The sequence below is a fragment of the Chelonia mydas genome, chromosome 5 (assembly GCF_015237465.2).
Source record: "Chelonia mydas isolate rCheMyd1 chromosome 5, rCheMyd1.pri.v2, whole genome shotgun sequence".
Lineage (NCBI taxonomy): Eukaryota > Metazoa > Chordata > Testudines > Cheloniidae > Chelonia > Chelonia mydas.
Genome location: NC_051245.2, coordinates 100,181,993 through 100,204,544, shown reverse-complemented (window position 1 = coordinate 100,204,544; position 22,552 = coordinate 100,181,993). Strand labels below are relative to the sequence as shown.

The window sequence follows — 22,552 nt, the reverse complement described above, 5'->3', positions numbered from 1 at the left end:
CCCACTCCTAGAATACTTGGCAGAGGAAGGATCTATAGATTAAGTCCTAAGTAATTGTCAAGCAGCAAGAGCATAGGCTGGGTGCCAAGTAAAATCCTTTACAAGAGTATTCACTGCAAGCTCTTTGAAGATGAGACTTACTACCTTCAAGTGCTGTGTAAAAAGTGGCTGTGTGTCAATGAATAATTCATCTGGCTTGTCTTTCCTAAGGATGTAGTGTCCCCACCGTTACATTATGGATAATGTGTGAAGACTAGGGGCAGAGCCTATGAACATTTACCCCAGCTGGGGATCTGCCCCTAACTCTTTCTCGCCTGCGTGGGTTGCTCAGAGTTTCATCTAATGAATACCACCATTGCTTTCTAGCTCATTTGCCACTCACTGTATGAGCCATTTGGTGACAGCAGAAAACTAAAGCTGCTGTTGAAATGACTCCTCAACCACTGATCTCAACACTGCTTTCAGGATTCTCATGCCTAAGTTCAGAACACTAGGAATTGTCTGAGCTCAATCCGCCATTTGCCCACTTCAATTATTGTTTGGGATGCACAAGAAATGCAGGACCGGGCCCTTGGGGGGTTTGTCCCCTGCGGGTTGCTGTGGCCGATAGCATGGCTATTATTCCTGTCCTGTGTGAGCCATGTTGGTTGATGGCTTTTAATAGGTGATGTGCCTAGTGTGGCAAATTGCCAACGCCACTGTGGTGGGGCCCGAGGTTTTCCTTGGTGTGATGGTCAGGGAGCTGCCCCTTGCCCCTATTCTTGGGCATCGACGGCTCCAGTAGTGACTGAGGCAGGTTTTTTTTAAATAGGTCTCTGGCAGGGCCTTAATTGGCTCCAAGTGCTCCAATTAACCTATCGTATCCTCTCCTCAGTCGACAGGGAATAAGGCCCTGATCATCCTGGGGCTTATATACCTCCCATTGCTCTCTTGCTGCCCTCTGGCCCTGCTGTATCACATTAGAGACCACAATAACACATATGTAGGATAACTAGTTTACGCATCTGACTGCAGATGTGTCGCTCTGAGCTGCTGCCTTTTCATTTTATAAAGACCAGTGGCCTAACCCTGTTACTGTTGCTCACACGAGAGAGGATTTCAGGATCAAGCCATCCACAAGTGCCTATACTTTTTAGGAATCTGTCCCCTGGTGCTTAGTAAATTGTAACGAATAATCATGGTTTTCCTTGCATGACAAATCCTTTTTTTTTAAGGATGTAGGATTCCATTTTGTGACTTTTGTATTCATTAGCACTCAGAGCCGTCCCTTGGGTAGTGCAAATCGGGGCGACCGCTCCGGGCCCTGTGCTTTGGGGGGCCCTGCGGGCAGGTGCGATTGGCAGGCACAGTTGGTCCTGGAAGAGACGGATCCATCACTTCTGCCCTGGGCCCCACACCCTCCTAGGGACGGCCCTGTTAGCACTCCAAGCTCAGAAAGAGAACCCTAGCTTTACTTCTAGTTAATATACTACCACTACAGGTGGGGAAAAAATCCCTGCTATTGCAGAAGGAAAACAATGAGCAAGCAGAACGGAGTGTTGTAAAATGCTCAGAGTCCATGCTATCAACTGAAGCGATGACGTGGGTGGAGTTTAAAGTATTCATCTGTAAGGCGCTGGGCCCAGATCTTTGACTGGGGTTCCTAGGTGCAACCTTAATACAAATAATAGACAGTAACAGTAAAATCTTTTCCGCCATCATAATGAAATTGCCATGGATTTACCCGCTGTAAGTGGGAGCATAATTTAAAGAATGACACCTGTTTGCTAAGAAAAAGAGACTGGACACAGAGTTACTCTGACTTTCTCTTTTCATTTAATAATTGCTCTCAGCATGTCGTAACTACAGTAACAAATCAAGTGCTTGATACAGAGGGAGACCACAACTGGTTATGTGGTGATACACTTACAATTTAGGGTTAGACTGAAATGCTCTATGCTCTAGTTCCACTGTGCTTCTCCCTCTGCCACCCTTCTCTGTGTACCCTGGAGACGTATTCTCAGGCAGAAGCAGTGCACAGACTGTGTGTGTGTGTGTGTGTGTGTGTGTGTGTTACTGTGTGAAAGTCTGTGGGCCTGATTTTCCTCCTGACTTACACCACCATACGTCACTGGCAATGCCACTGAAGCCAATGGAGCAATGTAGGAGTAAAAGTGGTGGAGATGAGAGAAGAAGCAGGCTTGGAAGAGAGAAAAAGGCTTTGTTTAGAATGGTATTTGCCACTTTCTTTTAGTTGTCAAGGCTAAATGGGATGAGCAAATTCCTCTGGGTCACATTCTGACCTGCTTTTAGGCACAACTCAGTTTCAACGGGAACTTCTGTATGAAAATGGAGGGCAAAATATGGTTCTTTAGATGGTAATTGCTGGGTTTCAGTGAAGCCGGTGGGAGTTACTCCTTTGACTTCAGTGGGGCCAGGAATTGGTTATAGGAAAATCCATGATAGCCACCACTCTTCTTTCTTTATTATTTAAAATATATTTGTATTTTCTTTCTATTATTAAAATAAAACAAAGCATGCACGGGCGCCATTTTGATGTTGTTGAAAGTGGTGATAATGATGGCCAGGCTGTAGAAATTTTGCAGTAATACTCTGTTTACTAACTCAAGGCTCTCTAGGTTATCACTCCACTTTCCATGCTAATTGTGGTTGGCCCTTCACAGGTGCACATGGAGGGAGGGTGCCAAGAGCTTTTCTCCCCTCTACTACACATCCAGACTAGGGATGTAAAAGGTTAGCTGGTAAGCATTAGGCTTACTGTTAACCGGACCTTAACCATTAACCCCTATGGCTGGCCACACTGGGCCAGCCAGCAGGACCATGGCCAGGCCAGGCAGGCTGGAGTGGCCCCAACCTCGGCGGGTTCCCAGTCCCAGCCTGCGCTGGCCTACCACCAGAGTGACATCAGTTAATGCTTAACCGGTTAAACGATATAATTTTAATTGTTTAACTAGTTAACTTTTTAAACTCATATTTACATCCCTAAGCCAGACCACCCCTTTGCATACCTGCTCAGGTACCAGCTGCAACGTAGGAGGGACAGAGAACCACTGCTCCATGGTAGAGCTAGCATTAGCCTTTACAAAGTAACATTAGGAACAGGGCCCCATCCCCTCAGCAGAACTGGTTAGGCATTGGTGGTGTGAGTACATGCACCCATGTGCGCACACACACACACACATACACAGCGTTCTAAAGGAGGGGTGTCCAGGTGCAATCTGGTGGTCCAGTGTGGCCTGAACCCCTGTAACCCAGAGGAAGGATAAAGCTGTTAGTTTGGGGTTTTTTGCTGGTGCACTTAAACAATAAGTGATTTCTGTTCTTCTCAAGGAAGATACAGGTATAGGCAAATAGCACGTCATGTTTGTGTGGCTTCATTTTTATCTTCTAAAATTTACATAAATGTATCATATATCCTAACTAGGTGCAGTCCCTTGTTCCTAGAAAGGTTTCCATTGAGACCTCCAGTGTCACTAAATTTGGACAATCCAGCCTGAAGGGTTTTAAGAGTTGTGCATGATTTTGAACATGTGACTCCCACTGATTTCAGTGGAAACAGCATGGCTAAAACCATGTGTGCCACTTAAAGAATGTTGGGTCCAATCCTGAGGTTGCTTGCGAAGCTGCATAAGGGCCTAAGGCAGCAGTAACATTCTGTTCCTCTTGTGTGGGGGGCCAGATCTGTGGAGAATCCTGGAAGAAGGAATCCACACCAGCACGCAAGGGAAATGATTTCTGCTGTGAAATCTCTGCAGGATAATGTGAAGGGAGAAGGCAAGCGCTTGACTCACACTTGGTGGTTCACACACTAAGAAGCTATGTGGCTAAAATTACATGAGGACAGGCATCCCTGGACTTAACAATATCTTCAGAATATGGGTAGATTGTCTGGTGCTGCAGCTTCTCATACCTAGCAGTATCAGTTGCAGATTGGCTGCACAGGATCCTTAGTGCTAAAGCATGTGTTGGATAGGAGGATCCTTTCCCCTAGTCCCTCTGTAGGTAAAGGCTTTGCTTGCCGTCTTAAGATTGGGCCCCTGAGGGAGCAGTCTGCTTTCCTTACTGAAAAGGGCAATCCATACATAGTAAAACTACAAATGTGTCGTCAGCAAAAGCGATTTAGTAGTGTATTAGCAGTTCATCTGTTTTTTCCTGCCATAACAGGAGAAATACAGAATTCCACAGAGGGATGAAGAGAGGATGGTAGGATGGAGAAAGAATGAAATAAATATTTATTTAGATCACAATGGGAACAGTATCCATAGTGCCTTATAAGAAGCTGGTTACTAAAAAGACTTTAAAATAAAAAAAATATATTAAAAAAAAAAAAGCAAAGCACACAATAGACAACTATGGAAACTGGTGGGTTTTTTTCTTCTATTAACAAAGCTGTACAAATGAAGATTTTATATACTAGTTCTGCACACGGTAAAGCATTGATTTACTTAATTTGTACACTCCTTTATTTTGTATAAACATATCAGTATTTTTACTTTAGAGTCACACTGTGTCATAGTTTACAATGTTTATTTTAAATACATACAGGATTATGTCTCGCTGATTTAATTTAAGGTGCAATTTATCAAAACCTACCGTAAGGATTATTTTCTTCTCAGTTCTCTTTGGCACATTTCCCAGTTTACGTAACTACAAAAGGGTAGGATTGAATTTACTATCTAACAATCCAGGAACCTGAATATTTTTGACAGCATGTAAATGCAATTTTATGTTTACTATAAGCTTATTTAAGAAAAAGAGACTCTTGGGTATAAATTTTAATTTGCCTTGCAAGTCAGATGGTCGACACGACATAGATGTGCAAGGCAAACAGTTTGTTCTTAACAGCGATTCCTCCCTCCGGGGAATGATGTTGCACCATGGAAATATCATATCCAGCATTGTATAGAATGCTTGACATTATGGAATGTGTTTATGAAGAAGCCCATGGTGATGTTGTCACTTTGTATAACAAGTCACTAGAACATATGGGTTCCTTAGTCCAGATACTTTGACAAGATAGGGCTTGGCACTGAAATGGTGGGGTCTAGGGCTTTTGCAGCTGCAAAATTACACATGCTCAACCAATAAATTAAACCAAGGAGCAAACAAACCAACCTCATCTACACTTGATATTATGTCCTTTTTCCGAACAGAAAAGATTTGGAAGTCACCCTATGAGTAGCTATTTTCATCTTCCTGATCTCCGCCTGCCCTGCAGCTGAGAAATACTAGCCTAAAATAAAAAATAGACAATACCAAAGCTGTCTTCTTGCTACTTCCAATGGAGATGTTTTAATAAACTGTCAAAGTGGACCTAAGTTGGCAGAGAGTTTCACTTTGCAATAATTTATTCAAGTATAAGAAGAGCAAACCTGTAGCAATTTGCTTTACCCGCAGAGTTCAGTTCTGCTCTCTGGTGGAATTCATGGGGCGGGGAAAATCAACTACATAACATTAGAAGCTTTTCCTTGACCAATAACGTCCAACATCCATAATGATTAAAGTAAAAGCAACGTAAAACCTCATAAACGTTAAAACACTTATTGCAGAACCCTTAAGGCCTGTTTTCTTTCTAAAACTGTTTGCCCCATGTGTTGTTCAAACTAGCTGCAGAAATGAACAATTTGGCACATTATCAAGTTACAGTAGGTGTTTTATATGCAGTGTCATTTGTAAAAATATGAAAGGCAAAAATATTAACAAGAACTCCATACACTGAGTGGTAGAATGGAAGAGAGGTGTGAAACACTGCAGTTTGCCCGAGAGAAGCACATTTGCTTCATTTCACTGGCCTGGTTCTAACATCCAGTTTATGAGCTAGATGATTCCAAACAGGCATTCCAAAGCCTCATCCATCTTACATGATTAAAAAATGACATATTTTACAACTTGCCTTAATGCCTTCTCATCAACTTGTCCACAGGGACCAAATGCTGCGAATCCAAACAGTGGGGGGAAAAAACGGAAGTCTGTGTATTAAATTAAATATACTCAAGTTTGTTATTAGCTTTTTCTTAATTATCCTTCAGTGTCAGTGGAACTGTAGGCTTCAGAACTGTGATGTCTGGGTGAATGATATGGTGTCAGATTTATCTACGGCAAAACCTCCATTGACGTAGGATTTCTTGGTCTCCGGTTCATCATTATCGAGTATTGTTGTTTCCAAGGCAAAAGGATTGACTATGTTGACTTCAGAAGAGACATCCATTTGCTCTAGCTCTCTTTTGGAGAGCTTCTCCACAATCCCTGCACCAAAAGCATCTCCAAGGACGTTTATCATTGTTCTGAACCGGTCCCTATGGAGTAAAAATGTTGTGTTAGACAGGCCAGGATTTCTGGTTCCATTGTGCTTTCTTAGAAACCGTATGTTATTTAAATAAAAATATTTTTTAGTAATCAGTTTAAAATTAAACTATACTGTAGACACTGAGCCAGATGCTATACCCGTGTCATTCTAGTGGGTTTACTCTGGATTTTCACTGGTGTAGGAACTCAGAGCAGAATTTTTTCACTCTTTCCTCTAGGCAATATTATTTGTAAAAACATGGAATTATTGGTACTAAAAAGGGATTTTTTAGAAACAGTAACATTACATGTCTGTTATGGCAGAAGTTATCAGGTGGTGATGTTACATGTAATTTTACCAACAGAGCTGGGCAAATAAGTGATTTTTTTTTAATTCTCTGTCCTGTTTCCACCCCTACCCCCCCCCCCAAAAAAAAAAAAAAAAAGAAAGAAAAAAAGAAAAGAAAAGAAGTTCAGGTCAAACTACATATAAATATTGTGAAACATTTTGGCAAATTGAAAAAGTCCATTTTAGGGCTAAACAAATTCACTCTCTCTCATATTGACAATGAAAAGGCAGTGGGGCAGGGAAAGTGAGTGAGAATGCCTCTATACCTGATTAGAATGCTACTAGAATGTGGGGGACCGAAGCTGAAGTCCCTGCTCCAATGACTGTTTATAAACAGTAGAACAGTTTCATCAGGAGAGATCCCTTTATCTAAGGGCCAGGACACTATCTTGCAGTTCGGGTGACCTCAGGCCAAGGGGGGGAGTTGTAACCAGGCCTCTCAAATCCCAGGTGAGTGCCCTACCAACCGGGCTAAAAGTTATAAGAGAAGCCACTGCTGCAATGCATCAGAGTCCTGAAAAGCCTTTTTGGGGGGAGAGTGGTCAGTACTATTTAGTGAATTGACACAGTTTGTGGTTGGCCAAAACTGCGTTTTTTTGGGGGGGAAACTATTCCTCCAAAATGTTTTGCCCAGCTCTACTTACAAGTTCTTTTTCATGTGAGCACTGTCCAGTCTTTTAAGGAATGCTATGCTGTTGCTTGTTTTATTATGAGGGAAGCTGTGGCGACAAGCTGGAGAGTTTGCTCTCTGCTTTAATCATTCCAACTGGAATCAATTTTCATTGCAGAGTTGCTCCCTGGGAAGTGGGCATTGGTATTTTGGCTGAGATTCCAGAAAGAGGGGATTGCCTGTGTGCTGTTTGTCTATCTCTGTCTAAAAACAGGTGTCTGAAGTGTACATAAAACAAACTACATGAAGAAATAGCTGGACACCAGGTCACTGGTTTCCCCTCCAATGGGAAACTGACCAGAAAGGCCCCAAATTTGCTAAATAAATAAATAATAATGCTACCACTTGGCAGAGGAGTGACAATACTTTGCCATGTAGCGTAGTTTGAAATTTGGGGCCAGATGTAAATTGGCACGGAACTGGGACAGACAATGTGAAAACTAGTGTGTCTGTTGTTTGTTCCCCATGCTGCCAGCCCTTGGAGACTGAAGACTTTCCTTCCATGTAACGTCTGCGTGGCTGGGGCTTTGAGGGATGTTGATGCCAGTGCCTGGGGTGGAGGCAAGAAGCTCTTCAAAATGGCCACGATAGTGCCTCTGGTGGTAATACTTACACAAATGTTTATTCATGGTGGTTTTGTGCTTATTCTTGCAAATAAAAAGTCACTCAAATGTTCCCAAATACAAAGGGATTGCAAATACCAGGAAAGTGTATCAATGTTTTACTCACAAAATACTCTTGTATGTATAACATGTATCACATGAGGAAGCGCCTGAGTTAACCCTGCAGTGAAGATGTACCCCTAGAGGTGGAGCTGTGCTGGGAGCAGGAAGGGAGAGGAGCAGTGGTAGCTGAAGGCATTACGCTAACATAGTGTAGGTGGAATGCTTCTGGGAAATGGGGGAGCACACTGAAGAGCATTAGCTTTTGAAGGACAGGCTCAGGTCCTCAGCTGGTGTAAGATAGCATAGCACCAAAGTCAGTAGAGCTATGTGATATACACCAGCTGAGGCTGTGACCTATAGCATGTGCTCCCGCAGTAAATCCTTCCAGGTGAGGTGGTGTGGGGGGGGCCTGGTTGCTAACTCAATCCACTCAGAAACACAGCCCTTTGCTGCCAGCTGGCTAGCAACTCTCCATTTGGGGAGCACAGCCGGAAAATTCTGGCTGCCTTCTGCACAGGAACGCTCCCAAAGCCCTGTCCTGCAGTAAACCCATGCTGAACCCCATCTGAACACACTAGTGGAAAAATCAGCCTGACGTTAATTACATTTTTAAAAATGAATTAATCTATTTAAGATGATTGAATCACAAATATTTTGTCTGGCACAGACTCATTGCCGAGCTAGGTACTGCAGAAGCAGCTGCCTCTTCTCTGCTATGCAGGTGCTATCATTAGTCATTATCATTAGAGCTTTGCTGATAAAGGGATTTTACTTGATGGATCCAGTTTTGTGGCTGTTATTTGTACTAAAACTGACTGTTGCTTAAGAGTGTTAGGAAATCAAATTTCAGTGCATATAAATGTCAGATTTCAGAATCCAAAGTTCAAGGGAGGAAAGAACCTGCATAAGACACACAACAGTAATTTAAAAAGAGGTGGAATATTATCAGTTTACAGGCACTGTGCGGTAAAGTTAACTGGCTGTAAATATCAGCACACAGGTTAAAAGCACTTTTGTGATTTTACTGAATCCTTAGGAACAGCCCATCTTTTCTTGTGCATGATGCTCTCTCCTTTAGAGTCTCTTCCTTTCAAGTAATTTCACATTGCTGATGTTAACTAGAAAATCACAGGTCCTGGTTTAACAGCTATGGCAACAACAAACTTCTTTAGGGGATTCCAGAATACAAAGGTATGGTCTTGAAAATCTGCCCTGTGAAATATATGGTATGTGGTACTATACAGGTTTTATGGTTCCTGAGTTTGGGACTATGGGTAGCATGGTAACAGACATCTAAAGAGCATCTTTAGCACTGAAAAATCTTTCTATTTAAGGGCATGGCACTTCCTATAGGAGGATTTTCTGGTAAAAGCATTCTGACCTCTTCCAAACATTTTTCATGTAAACAAAGGTGGGTTGTGTGAGTTGTCCTAGAGTGGCTCCCCATTGTGGGTTGGATGCATCTGTCCCTATCATCAGATAAAGGGTGGACTGAGAGAACAGTATATCAAGGAAAAGACTGAGTAGCATGACGAAGACAAAAACTTGCGGAGATGCTGTAACTCTGTGCATCCTTTCCCTATAATTTCTGAGTAACATCAGTCTGACTTGATGAATTGCCGTATTGAGATAAAAAGAAAGGTGGTCCCTCACTGCAGGTGGAGGTGGAAGAAACTGCTTTCACCCCCTAAAGTACTGGATCAGAACTTCCAAGGAAAATATCCGCATGGCTGCTTGGAAGCCAAAAATGATGAAAGGGCTAAAGAGCTGATGACTCAGAAGAGCAACAGTATTGCTCTCCAGTGCTTCCCTTTGAGCCTGTTGCACAATTCACTTCTGGTGGGCAGAGAGCCCAGAGTCACAGCCTAGTTGATGCTGTTGTCTTTTTCCTATATGAAAACTGGGAAAATCCAAGTTACCTAACAGTGGTTCTTGTGTCCTCCAGTTCTCCAAGAGTGGCATTTGTTTTGTCATTAAATTAGAGCTGTCCGCAGGAAGCTTTGACTTTGTTTGTTTGTTTGCATTTATTGAGAAAGTCCCAATATCTGGCACCAAGAGCACCACCCAACGTAAGCGATGAGACGATGGAACATTCTACATTGTTCTCAGAAAGAGTTCAGACAAATCTTAATCTCAGTGTTTTCTGGCCCTTGAGTCTTCCTTGTTGTCTCCCCTGGAGAAGATCAGTCACCAAAAGTTTCAATTATGTGCCAAGTTCCTTGGAGCTTTTAAAATCAAGGCACTGAAACTCAATAGCATGGTATATGACTAAGCTTTACTGATCATTTTGACACTGCATGGGTATCCTCATGACACTGACTAAACTCCCACACCGAATTTACAGCCATCAGGGAGAGAGGATAAAGAGATGGCCATGAGTCATCAGGTGAGAGGAAGAGGATGCCACAGCCTCCCTCATCCACTCTTCCGTTTCTGATTCAGAGCTGTTGTCACTCAGATTAATAGATTCAGTTACTTGGTCACTTCCTGGAGATTCTGCTCCCTTCTTGGGACATTTGGGGAAAAGAAAGAACATTGCATCACCCCAAGATCAGTCCACAAAGGACAGAGTTGGTGTTCATAGCCTTGTGAATCTAGCAGGAGATATCTCACACTCACACAAGAGAAGGCATTTGTTCTCAAATTGTCAAGGCGGTGCCTGACCACAAAGCCCTTTTTGACTTGTTGTTGCTTATGAACACCCAAACAGCAGTAACCAGAAGTGCTGGTTTTACATCTTCATCTAGCTAGGAGACTTTGCACTTACCTTTTGAATGAGGATACAGCCACAGGGGCCCATAATTTTATCATCACAAGACTTGATGATTTCAACATGCTGTACCTTGGACTGACCCTGAAGGCCATCCAGAAGCTACAGCTGGTTCAACATGCAATGGCCTGCCTGCTACGCTGGCACGAGCATATCCATTCTATACTCCACATGCTATACCAGCTACTTGCTTAATACTAGATCCGTTTCATTGTTCTGGACCTTATCAGTAAAACCCTAAATAGGCTAGGGCTCTTATTATCCAAGAACCTGCCACTCTCTCCATACCCCTCTATGGCAAGCACTGAAGATGACAGATACCAGGTCCTATCATGTGGGGGAGTCAATGTTCTTAGTTGGTGGGCCCTTAACTGTGGAATTCACTTCTGCCAGAGGCCAGACTGAAATGGAGTCCTGTGACCTTTTGAAAATGTGTGAGACTTGTACTTTTTGATAAACCTTCCTCTAAGAAAGAGCATCCCCTGTTGGGAGGTCTAGGAGATACATCAACAAGGAAATGGCATCAGTCCATTGGTGAGGGGATGAGAGTTTTGTTGAGGGGAGCTTTGTATGTCTACATTTAATTTAACGTGACCCTGACACTTCAGAAATGTACATAATAAAAAAACCAAATTACAATCGCACTGCCCTGTTCATTTGTTTTCTGTGGCTCAATGAAGATGGCATAGACCATCAGTGGTTCTTCCTCACTTGGATGCCTATGTCTAGACTAGGACATAGATTGTGTCTATGTCCTAGTCTAGACATAGGCATACAAGTGAGGAAGAGCTAAGTGAGCTAAGTTGTGTTTATAAATTATACTACTTTCCTAGTCTAGACAAGGCCTTAGGGAGGGGATTTCACTGTTCCCGCATCTGTTAGCCCACTTTGCAGATACTGATATACAACTTCAAAGAGTCTCAGGCAACATTAAGGCAGCTGACAGCAAATAAGATCCTGGAGAGACTTTATCTGTCTGTTTTGGGAATACAGGAACAGAAATGCTCATCCTGTTGTAACTCTGACAGCCATCAGCTGTCTGACCATGACACACAGGAGGAACGGATGGCTGTACAAAGTGGATGGCTCACAGATCAGAGATTTTTCCTGCCATGTTTTTTTTTTTTTAAGAGTAATAGTCAAACTTTTCACCTATAGGTCTTCAAGCCTCTTGCAAAGTGGGTAGCACCACTATCTCCATATGACAGAAAGGGAAACTGAGGCACAGAGAAGCTGCTCTGCTCCAAGTAACACTGAACATCCATGACAGTCAGGACCCAGGATCATAGTCCAGTCTCCTACTCCAGCACCTTATCATGTTGCTTCCCTGGGGCTTGGGTGTCTCGTCCTTAATCAGAGGATATTTTCTCCTCCATCAGTCCAGCACCTGGGGCCATTAGGGGTACCCCAAAATAACCAAGTGGGCAAGACCAAAACTTTTGAGACCTTTCTTCCTCGAGAGAGGTCTGTGAATAAACAAACCTCTAGAATCAGTGGAAAAGGCACATGACAAGCCCCCAGGAGATCTTTATCTCTCCTCTGGAAAAATGGCTTAACAGAATCAGGAAAGTTTTGATGAGCTGGAAAGGGGGAAACAAGGTGGGGGGGGGGCGGGCATGTCCATGTTGATCTTTCAGAGTGGAGAGCAGCTCATGCAGAAAAGAACTTGCCACTGCAGAAGCCCTGTGCGACTGCACACTGGACACATGCTTAGAACTTTTCCCCTCTAAAACAAAACAAAAATCACAGAAGTAAACTGTTTGCTTTGTGAAAATTAGCTGGAATGTTATGTTTGTGGCTTGCATCTGATTACTGCAAATAAATTATGCAACTACCGTGCCATTATTTTACAAATACCTCTGATTGAAAAGGATATTTTTGCTTACAGTTCTTTTCTTAGTTACATTTTGTAGTCTGTATATTTTCAGTTAGATTTTCATGAACTGAGGCCATTTTCTTGTGTACTCTGTATATGCAGTTACCATAACTGCATTGGTGAATCGGGGCACATGGGTGTACAAACAGGTATTTAAGCATAAGCAGGAAGTATATATGCAGTTGTAGTAATTGGTGTGAGTATTTTTGTATGTATAGTGTGTACAGGTCTTGGACCTTGTTTTTATCAAAATCTGGCCTTGTATGTCATCTTCACATAAAAGAATAATAAAAAGGGCCCGATCTGATAAGACTGTATCCTTGTTAATCAAAACAGGTAATTCTTTATATAATCGTATTACAGATCAGATGTGTGGCAGTGTTATCTCTAACCAACTTTTTTTCTAGTTAATTTTTAAACATATATTATTGAACAGCCCAGTTAGAAGGAGAAATAAATTCAGGGTTAAAAGTCCAGTCACAGATGTTCATGCACCATGTATAAAATACATTACTGAAATAATTAAATGCTGAATATATTAAACTTACAGAAGCCAGTCAACTGCTATGATAAGGGTAACATCTTCAGCAGGTAGCCCAACTGCACTCAGCACAACCACCATGGTGACTAGTCCAGCCTGAGGGACCCCTGCAGCTCCGATGCTGGCTGCAGTCGCTGTGACACTTAATTCCAGACAAATCAATGAAAAGACAGTTTGAAAATGTCCTCCTCCTGAATGGATTTCTCTGCTACATAGAATTGTGTGTTCATGGAAATATAAAACTAATTTTTACAAATCCTTCTTCATGACAATCCCATACTTCACTTGGAGTTAGACCCGCATAGAGGCATGTGGGATCCAGGGCCCCAGTGGGTTTCTATCATTTGCAGATGTTTTTATCAGCATTGTTGTTGACATAGTGGCTGATCACATTTAGGGGTAGATCCTGGCCCGTCCTTGGGCAGGCAAACAAGGTGTACAGGCTAGGAGCTGCCATGGTTCTGCGGCACAGGGCAAGTATATATACCCCCCAGCATGCTTTGGAGCGGTCTAAACAGCAGTACTGAGGAGGAACTTGGGAGGGGTGGGGGGCATGGCCAATGGGATTGCAAAATATGCAGATCCACTGGACAAAATGTCCAGGTTGGGCATGTACTGCAAGCCTCAGCTGTTACTGTAACTACAGCTTCCAGACACTGTGGCCCCATGCTCTGCTACCTCATTCCCCACCCCACATTCCTACATAGGTCCTCTGTGCAAGGCTTATTTACTGAGGGTTTGTGGAAGAAGTGAAAAATTGAGCCTTATTGCTTAGTGATGTGAATGACAGAAGCGAAATCAGCAAGATTTCATTAGGGTGCCTGAAGTAAATCCACAATTCAGTAACAAAAATAACACAACTCATGTTATGGTATCACCCTCACCTAATGGTAATTATTTTGCCAACATCCAAATCAAAGTCATTAAGCTGTGCAATAAACACAGCTGCCACGGCTTCATAGAGTGCTGTTCCATCCATGTTGATTGTAGCTCCGACTGGTAAAACAAATCTGGTAATTCTTTTGTCGACATGGTTTTTTTCTTCTGCACAGCGAAAGGTGACAGGCAAAGTTGCTGAACTGGGTCATAAATAAACAAACAAATAAGCAGCACACTACTAGAATACCTGTTCTTTTATTAATCTGATGTGCTTTTTTTAAAAAAAGCCAAACTGCAGTCAAATTCTGCCCTGGGGTGCGCAGGAGAGTTGTGCACATACAATGATAGTGCAGTTTGTCCTTCGGAATGAAATGGTAATTCCCATCTCTTCTCATTCCTGGAACAATAACTGAAAGTTTTAACTATCCTTAACACAATAAAGCAATGAAACAATTTAGCTTCAAATATTTTGTGAGCCATGAAATAATTTACAGCACTATTTCCTGGACTCACACTCAAGAGGCTAGACACTAATCTCAAAAGCATTGGTATAAATCCAGGATAACTCCATTCTAGCCAAGGGCACACTTTTGGGTGCTATATATATATATATAATAATTATAAGAGTAATACTTCCTCTAGGTTTACACCCAATGGATTTACAACGCATGGTTCATGTGACATCAGGATGAGAAACACAGGCATCAATAAAATCACAGCAACACATAAACTAAAGAGATGATGATTACAAAGTATATTAATGCTAGAGGGAAAAAAAATTATTGTGATTACCTGGAGGAGACCATGAGGGCTGTCAGAAGTGCCTGAGCCATCCCTATGGCAAACCGGAAAGGGTTTTTCCTTACTGTGATTAAGTAGATCAGTGGCAGAACTACAACGGAATGGATTGCAAGTCTGCAAAAGAAAACAGCCTGGTCATATACTTAGATCTGTCTGATCTCATGGTCTTAATGAGCAGGTGTTAACCAGTGTCCAGTTCTGCCCTCAGAGACCTGTGTGCAACTCAGATTCACTTCAGTGATGATTACATGCATGTATTCCAGGGCAAATTATGCCCAAATTTATGTTAATAATTTTTGGACAGATGCACTTCTCCTGAACAAATTTTTTTGGGGGGAGGCATTATATGTCTCTGTTTTCAACGTACAATATGAAATCAGTTGAACTAATTAATATATTAGGATCAAAGTCAAACTGAAGATGTTAAAACAAATAAAAGAAAACGAGAATATTTAAACAGAACCTGTTCTTCTGTGTTGAAAAAAATGTTGGCGGTGTTGAAAAAAATGAAAGTCCAAAATATTCTTATAACTAAGACTAGAGGCTAGAGCTAAAAAATGGGTTAGCGTTATTAAAAAGTATTATATCACCTTTGGAAATATTTTCTGATTGGGGTTAAAGGGAAATTTGGTTTACAGATCAGTTTTCATAATGGCTTTGATTACATCCATCTCAAAATCACATTTTTGTACTGTGGGAAATTGCATATGTAAATTTGGTTCAAATTCTACTCTGTTAAATTAGTGTAAATCTCGATTAAATTCAATTGAGTTATTCCTGATTTACACTGGTGTAAATGAGATGTATATGGGCCCTACAGTACTGAATGTTGTTAGATGCTGAAGGATTATCATTTAACACTGTTACTTAGCTCACTTTTATTTGTATAGATAGCAGAAGAACAACAAAATTCTCCCCTCAGATGTATGTGAGCAACTCTTGCTGAAGTTAATTGGACTTGTGGGCATGTATCTGATGGAAGAATTTGGCCCTGGGTGAGTTAATTACTATACTTGCCTAGCACACATCTGTTAATCTGAACATAGAGTTCATGAATGTGTATGCTGTAGCTCCTTTATGGGCATTGAGGCTGAAGGTATATAGCTTATGTTAAGTATATTTGAAGTGAAATGTTTATGAAAGGTCTGTGAAATACTTCCTGCAATCCAAGGTCACATGCCATCACAGCAACAGCAATTTGTCATAGATAGGAATCGTCACAGCCTGGAAAAGGCATACACTATATATGTGGCATGTACAATCTTGGAACTCCTAGAGTACCGTCACAGGATGTTCTTGGGAGCATGAGTGTGTTTGCAACACCATTTAATGATCTCACAGCAGCTGATAAAGATATTGAGAAAGTCTGAGACCACCTGTTCTGCCAGAATCAGGCAATTATCACAGCAATAGCTACCTACAGAACAAAAATTTACAGTGGCACATAAAATGGGCAAGTTATCAGACTGTAGGAAGAGAGATCTGTTTTACACTATTGGACTTTGTAGTTTTTCATCTGTAATGTGAGTGCTTGGTCCAGCAAGCAGAATGGAAGTGTTGAGAGATTCTGGGGGCTAATATTGGAAAAAGGAACTTTTTCACCATTCTGATAAAAGCAAGTATAATTATCATCGGCCTATAAACAGGACATAATTGGCAACAGCTCAAATGAAAGCAGAATTTTAGGGAGCTGGTAAAACCGTAAGTGTGAAAAACAAAACTGTAGTATATATCTAACCATTTAAGCCAAATTTGGACAGAATGGTTGTCTCTAAAAAGTCTGAACCATGTGTTTAACCGAAAAGAAATCAAGTTCTTTATGATGATGTGCAGAAAGATATTTTAGATCCAACACAACAAGTGAATAAAGGGAGAATGGAAAGAATGTTATGTGCTGGCGTTGAGACCTCTTTTACAAAAAGTTACTAAAGGTGAAATTTTCTATAGGGCCTAAGTGACTTAGGGCTTCACTCCCAACTGGCTTTAGGCACTTTTGAAAATTGTATTCTTAGGTATTGTTAGAATCAGTAATTAAACAGAATTATCCCAAGTAAATATGTTTGTGCTCATCTCAGTACTCATCCCAGTAATTTAGTCGTATCTTGCTTTACTATTTATGAAAATTTATTTTCATAAAAACTTCCTCTCTCAGTTGATTAAAATTTTTACAGTAAAAAAAAATGCCTATCAGCGGTGAGAAGGGAAGTCCTGGGAAATAGAGTTCTTCCTGAGATAGAAGCCTGTTGCCCAAGAACACAGATAAACACCAAGATTTAAGCAGTTCCTTGCTTTTTAAAGGAAGAGAAGGAGTAGATTACAGGGACACCACTTAGTCCCCTGTCCTCTCCTCCCCAGCTTTTCTTTGGGCCCTGGTTCCTCTGGCCTGCTCATGGTGCATTTTAGGTCAACTCCTCTTTCTTTAGGCTGATAAAGTGTCCCCATTCAGTGAGATGGAGAAGTACACACTTGAGTAGAGAGATACTGGGGAAGGCAGGGAGGGAGGGAGACATTGGGAGGAGGGAGACATTAGAACCAATTAGGGTTTGGGCATGGGAGACACTGGGAGCAACACACCCTTGGCGGACTTGAAGGAGAGACATTGGGGGTGAGATGCACTACAATCAATCTGAGAGTGAGACATAATGGGGTTCAGAAACACATGAAGACATTTGGGGATGTGAGAGAAATTATACTGGGATTTGGGGGAGTGGAATAGAGAGAGAGAAAGAGACACTATGGGGTGATTGAGGAACACATTAAAAAGTGGAAGGACAGAAGAAAAATCTGGGAAGATATGAGATAGGAGATTGGAGCTGGAGACAGGAGAGGGAAAAAGAGGATGGAGTGAAAGGAGTGTACAAAGACAGGGACAAAGGATAAAGGGCGAATGCAATGGAAGTTGAGGGTGTTCTGCATCACACATGGATAAAATCCAAAGAGAGGCATAGGAAAAAAAAGAAAAGATGGTTGCAGAAAATTCAGAACAGAAAGCTGCAGAGAAAGAGGAGGCCAAAATATAAAGACAGAGAAGAATAAGAAAGAAGGTCAAAATGGAAGAGATTAATAATAAAAACCCAGGCTGGGTCTAGGGGAAAATGTAGTAATGAGGATGGGGAGGGACAACTACCTTGCTCTCCTACATCGTAAAGGGGAGCTAGGCATTTAGCTGCCTAAAGATGGGAGAAGGAAGAACAGGGACCTTTCCCTCACCCCTGCTACCTAATGCCCATTACAAACATTGCCAACCTCACTTCTGTGAATCTGGTCATAAAACTCTCTCCCTTCTGTTTAGAGTTGCAGAGAATGTGCTGCCCTTTGCCTTTCCCCATGGCAGCTAGAGCATGGCTCTCTGCAGAGCTTCTCGTAAGTTCCTGCATAGTCAAGGAGAGGGCGTCACTGGGCCTTGCAGAGCGAGAGCCTATTCTCTGCAAAGCTGAAAAGCCGGGAGCTCTTGAAGGGGTGACCTTCGAAGGAGCACTTGGGAACTTATTTACAAACCGTTATGCTCCTGGGGCATCTGGCTGCTATCTAAACAGAAAGATAGTATGTGTAACAATACTTCATTTACAGTGTAAGTACTCCAGGGCAGGGAGTGTGTCTACCTATGTGTTTGTACAGCCCAAGACATGGGCCTGATTGGGGGCCTTAGGGTGCTACCACATAACAAATAATAATATTTAGTGTCCTTGATAAAACTGAAGTCAAAGGGCAGTAATAGTCCAGCTAGTGAATACCTTCTCTGGGCTATCTGGAGTTATTAATATACAAAACTGCTAGACTTACCCTGTTCTTTCGATATGTTCCTGCCTAATTTCTGCTCATGGTTTGGTTTATAATTAAGATCAGAAGAATTAGATTTGAATTAACTAATTATTGGCAATCATCAATTTCTGCCTCCTCTGTAAAACTGACAGAAAATGTTTCCACAACTAAAATGGAAATTTAAAAAAGTTTAAAACATTGTATGTTACACTTGTATGTAACCGACACACTCTTCTGCAGTGTAATATTTTGAAATATTATCAGAATCAAATATTCCATTTCTGAATCTGTAATAAATCTTAATTTATATAGTCATTACATTTCACTATTTGAAGTTTAAAATTATTTCTTGCTTGTCCCAACATGAAAGTGTACACAATTAAAAAAAAAAAAAAACTTTTGAAAGATTCACAAAAAAATAAAGATCAGATCTTTCCATTACTTTTTAGAGCGGCTTGTGTTAAACCCATTTATATCACCCTCCCCTCTGCTCAGTTTTCAGAAAGCTTGTGAAATGCTTTTGAAGAATAGTGTGTGCCTGTATACAAAGGGGGCAGAACCTCTGAAGCTGCTTTGGATCTGACCTCTAAACAAAACATGAATAAATCCTCAGTATGCTGAAGAAATTTTGTAGAGCTGAAGCTTAAGGCAACGAACCAACACAATCTGGATGCTATGCTTCAGTGCCTTGGAAACAGACATTTAAATGCACCTAACTTAATTGTACTGTAAGCATGTATTTATCTTTCTAACAGCATTCCTTGTGGGATATTCCTCAGAGATGTGGATTATCTATTGCTATAAGATAAATTGCTTACAACTATTAAACTGTCCTTGCTAAGGCCCCAGACCTGCAAAGGGATTAGTGTAGTGTAAGTGTCCACACACGAGGAGCACTTTGCAGAGTCATGGGGTCTAAAATAGATTTTTTTTTTCCTTCAAGAGTTGCTCTGGATTAAAACTAGAGAGTAAATGCTGCTTTTGTGGCTTTATCAGCTACTCTTGTCTTGAAGAACGAGTGTCTCAGATCATGCCTCCAAATCAATTCACAGAGTAGACTCTCTAGATGCAAACTGCCTGCTCTGTGTGGAAACGGGGCACAACTTCCTCCCTGGCACCATTTCCTCTCCCTCTCCCATACAGTGGAGCTGGGCAGAGGCTACTGCTGGTGTAGGGGCACAGGTCCTCGGTGCAGATCACTCTCACCTCCCAATGACCCCCAGGGAGCTACCAGATTTGAGGAGGGCAACACAACCTTGTCAATAGGTTGGCAAACCCAGGCCGCCAACAACAAGCTGGTGGGAGCAGCAGGGTTCTTCATGCCAGGAGACTTCCTTCCCAGCCCCATCCTTCCTGTGTTTAGTGGAGGCATCAACCTATTTTCTAAATTAACATTACCTACTGAGCAGCCGGCTGAGAGAGAGAGAGAGAAAGCACTGAGTTCCATATGCATCTTTTCATTTTATGCTGCAAGCACTGGTGCTGGAACTAGGGGTGCTGGATTGAAGCAGTAAGACCAAACACCAGGGTTTCCATCATCAGCAAGCCCCCAAAATAAAAATTGTTCCAGCACCTCTGGCTAGAAGGCATCTGACAGTTTAAAGTAAAGGGTGCACTTTTAGTGCAAACTATCCTCAAATGACTTTATAGACAGGGGATCTTTTCTCAGATCTTATTTTTATATCATTCTCTAAGTATAGCAGAGGCTGGTTTGTTGTAGATAATTAAAACCTAATAAAGTGTGGTCCAATCAAATCATACGTTTTCATTTTACCTTCAAGGAATGACATACCCGCTTAATACTGTAGCCATATAAAGACCCAGTTTGCGAAAGATTTCCCAGTCCTCAACTTCTATTATCTTCCCAGCAATCAAGAACAAAATGCCAAGTGGCATATACCTAGGGTGCACAAACAGCTTAATTAAAAATGCATCCTTTTGCAAAGCTGATGTTGCTACACAGATCTGGCACAGCATTTTCTTTCTGCAAGAAGAAAGATTTATTTTCATCACAGTAAAAATAAAGGAGAATTTGGGGTAGGATTCTGCAATATAGCTGAATTTACTCACTTTCAAAGGTACTATGTTAGAAGTGATTTTTAATATTAAAACATTAGTGTTTGCATGTTTAGGTGTCAGAGTAAATATAGCAGTAACCACAGTCCTACATGTAATGAGTAAAGACATATTAACAGAGGTTGGAGAGATGGGTGAGGGATTACAAACTATGCCCCAATCCTGCAGAACCTTATGAATGTGCATAACTTTACTCACATAGGTAAGAGTTTGCATGATTGGGGCCTATAACCTTACCCTGCAAAGAAAGTTCCCTTCTTCTCACATGGATTGCAGTGCAGAATCAGGGGGCTATATCTTTATATAAGAATATACATTTTAATATATCAGGACAATGCATTTGTCTTCGCTTTGTGTCATAGAGAACAGAACTACCATTTAATTAAGGCAAAAGTTATTGCTTTACAACCGGATTATGTCTGGCTCTGTTCACATGTGATCTCACATGCATACAGCCCAATCCTATAAACTCTTATTAGGGTGTACAGTGCACACTGCCAGGAGCGGTGGTGCTTTTTCAGGTCTCAGTAGTAAACACCACACTCTAATTATCAAGTGTTTTCAGGGTCAAACCCTATAAAGGCCTGGGTGAAAATTATGGCCCTGATCCTGCAATCTGATTTCCACAAAGGCCTATTACAGATAATGGAGTACTGAACAGCTGTGTGGTCAGGCTGCAGGATTTTATTCCAATTTCAAGATCAAGACCTGGGTTTGTAATCTGGTTTCCCTGTCCAAAGTGTATGTAGTATAATCTCACAAAACCTAATAATATTAGGTTAATGATGCTGAAGTTTTAAATTACATGACCACTTTGTATTTGTGAATACTGAATAAATGAGAGTTCAAATTCTAAACTGGCTCATGTTATTGTTTCTTATTTTGAATTTGCAAGCCATTTATTAGACTTACTTTTCTTTTAAAGTAGTTTGCTGTAAGAAGTGATATAAAAAAATAAACACAGAGCGTGATCCTGCTTCCATTAAAGTTAATGGCAAAACTTGCTTAAAGGAGGTAATAGAAAATATCAGGATATCATTGTACTCACCACATGATTATCTGAACAATTTTCATTGTAGCATCGTTCAGTGCATTGAAAAAGTCCACCAGAACTTGTCCCTTTTCTCCCATTTTCCCAATAACAATTCCAAAGACAATACAAAAGACAATCAAGCCCAGCACATTAATGCCATCGGAATACATGCCCACTATTTTGTATTCTTTGGTTTTGTTCTGTAGATTGAAACCAAGAAGAGCGTTACTGAACAGGAACAGTATATTTAGTTTACATGAGTCCTAAAATGAAAACACATCTTAGATCTTTTACTGAAAAAATAAGGCGCCTGATTCTCTGGTCTCACACTTACAGCAGGGAGTATGTGTGTGTGGGGCGATTAAGGTGGCTTTAAGATGCCTTTACGATCCTAAGGTTATGCAAGCAGGGGTGCTGGAACAATCTGTATAGTGGGTGTGCCGAGAGCCATTAAACCAAACTGTAAACCCTGTATATGATGGAAACTACTTCAAGCCAGCGGGTGCTGCCGCACCTCCAGCACCCCTAGTTCCAGCACCTATGAATTCAAGGACCTGTCCATACTGTAGGGTAAGTTACAGTGGCCCCAGAGCTGCTCTAATTTGCACACTGTTTCCCAGGTCCCTGGGAAGCAGAAAATAACTATAGCATAGTGTGCTTTAGCCATACCCCCAACATGAACATGATCCACTTCCTGCACTGGGGATTGAGAGCAGGGCTGATGTACAGCTCTTATGCCAACTCTGTGCCAGACAGGGAGGTCCTCTTTGCAGGGGCCAATATCCAGATCACTGTAAAGGGGCCTTAGTGCAATTGAGAATCATGTTTAAGGTATCCAGTTTTGC

At 41.5% G+C, this 22,552-nt stretch overlaps 2 protein-coding genes across 3 annotated transcripts in view; one reads left to right on the top strand and one right to left on the bottom strand.

The window, feature by feature from the left end:
- SPATA6L (spermatogenesis associated 6 like) overlaps positions 1-22,552 on the top strand; it is an 83,964-nt gene that overhangs the window by 57,521 nt on the left and 3,891 nt on the right. The window lies entirely within an intron of this gene.
- The window catches only part of SLC1A1 (solute carrier family 1 member 1), a 70,202-nt gene continuing 51,867 nt past the window's right edge, over positions 4,218-22,552 (bottom strand). For both annotated transcript variants that reach the window (XM_043547208.1, XM_037901880.2), the window contains 6 exons: positions 21,723-21,907; positions 20,391-20,498; positions 14,828-14,950; positions 14,041-14,235; positions 13,164-13,298; positions 4,218-6,296 (listed from right to left, as the gene is read on the bottom strand). In XM_043547208.1, coding sequence (XP_043403143.1) covers positions 6,050-6,296; positions 13,164-13,298; positions 14,041-14,235; positions 14,828-14,950; positions 20,391-20,498; positions 21,723-21,907 — 993 coding nt within the window. In that variant the 3' untranslated portion in view covers positions 4,218-6,049. The remainder of the gene's footprint in view (positions 6,297-13,163; positions 13,299-14,040; positions 14,236-14,827; positions 14,951-20,390; positions 20,499-21,722; positions 21,908-22,552) is intronic.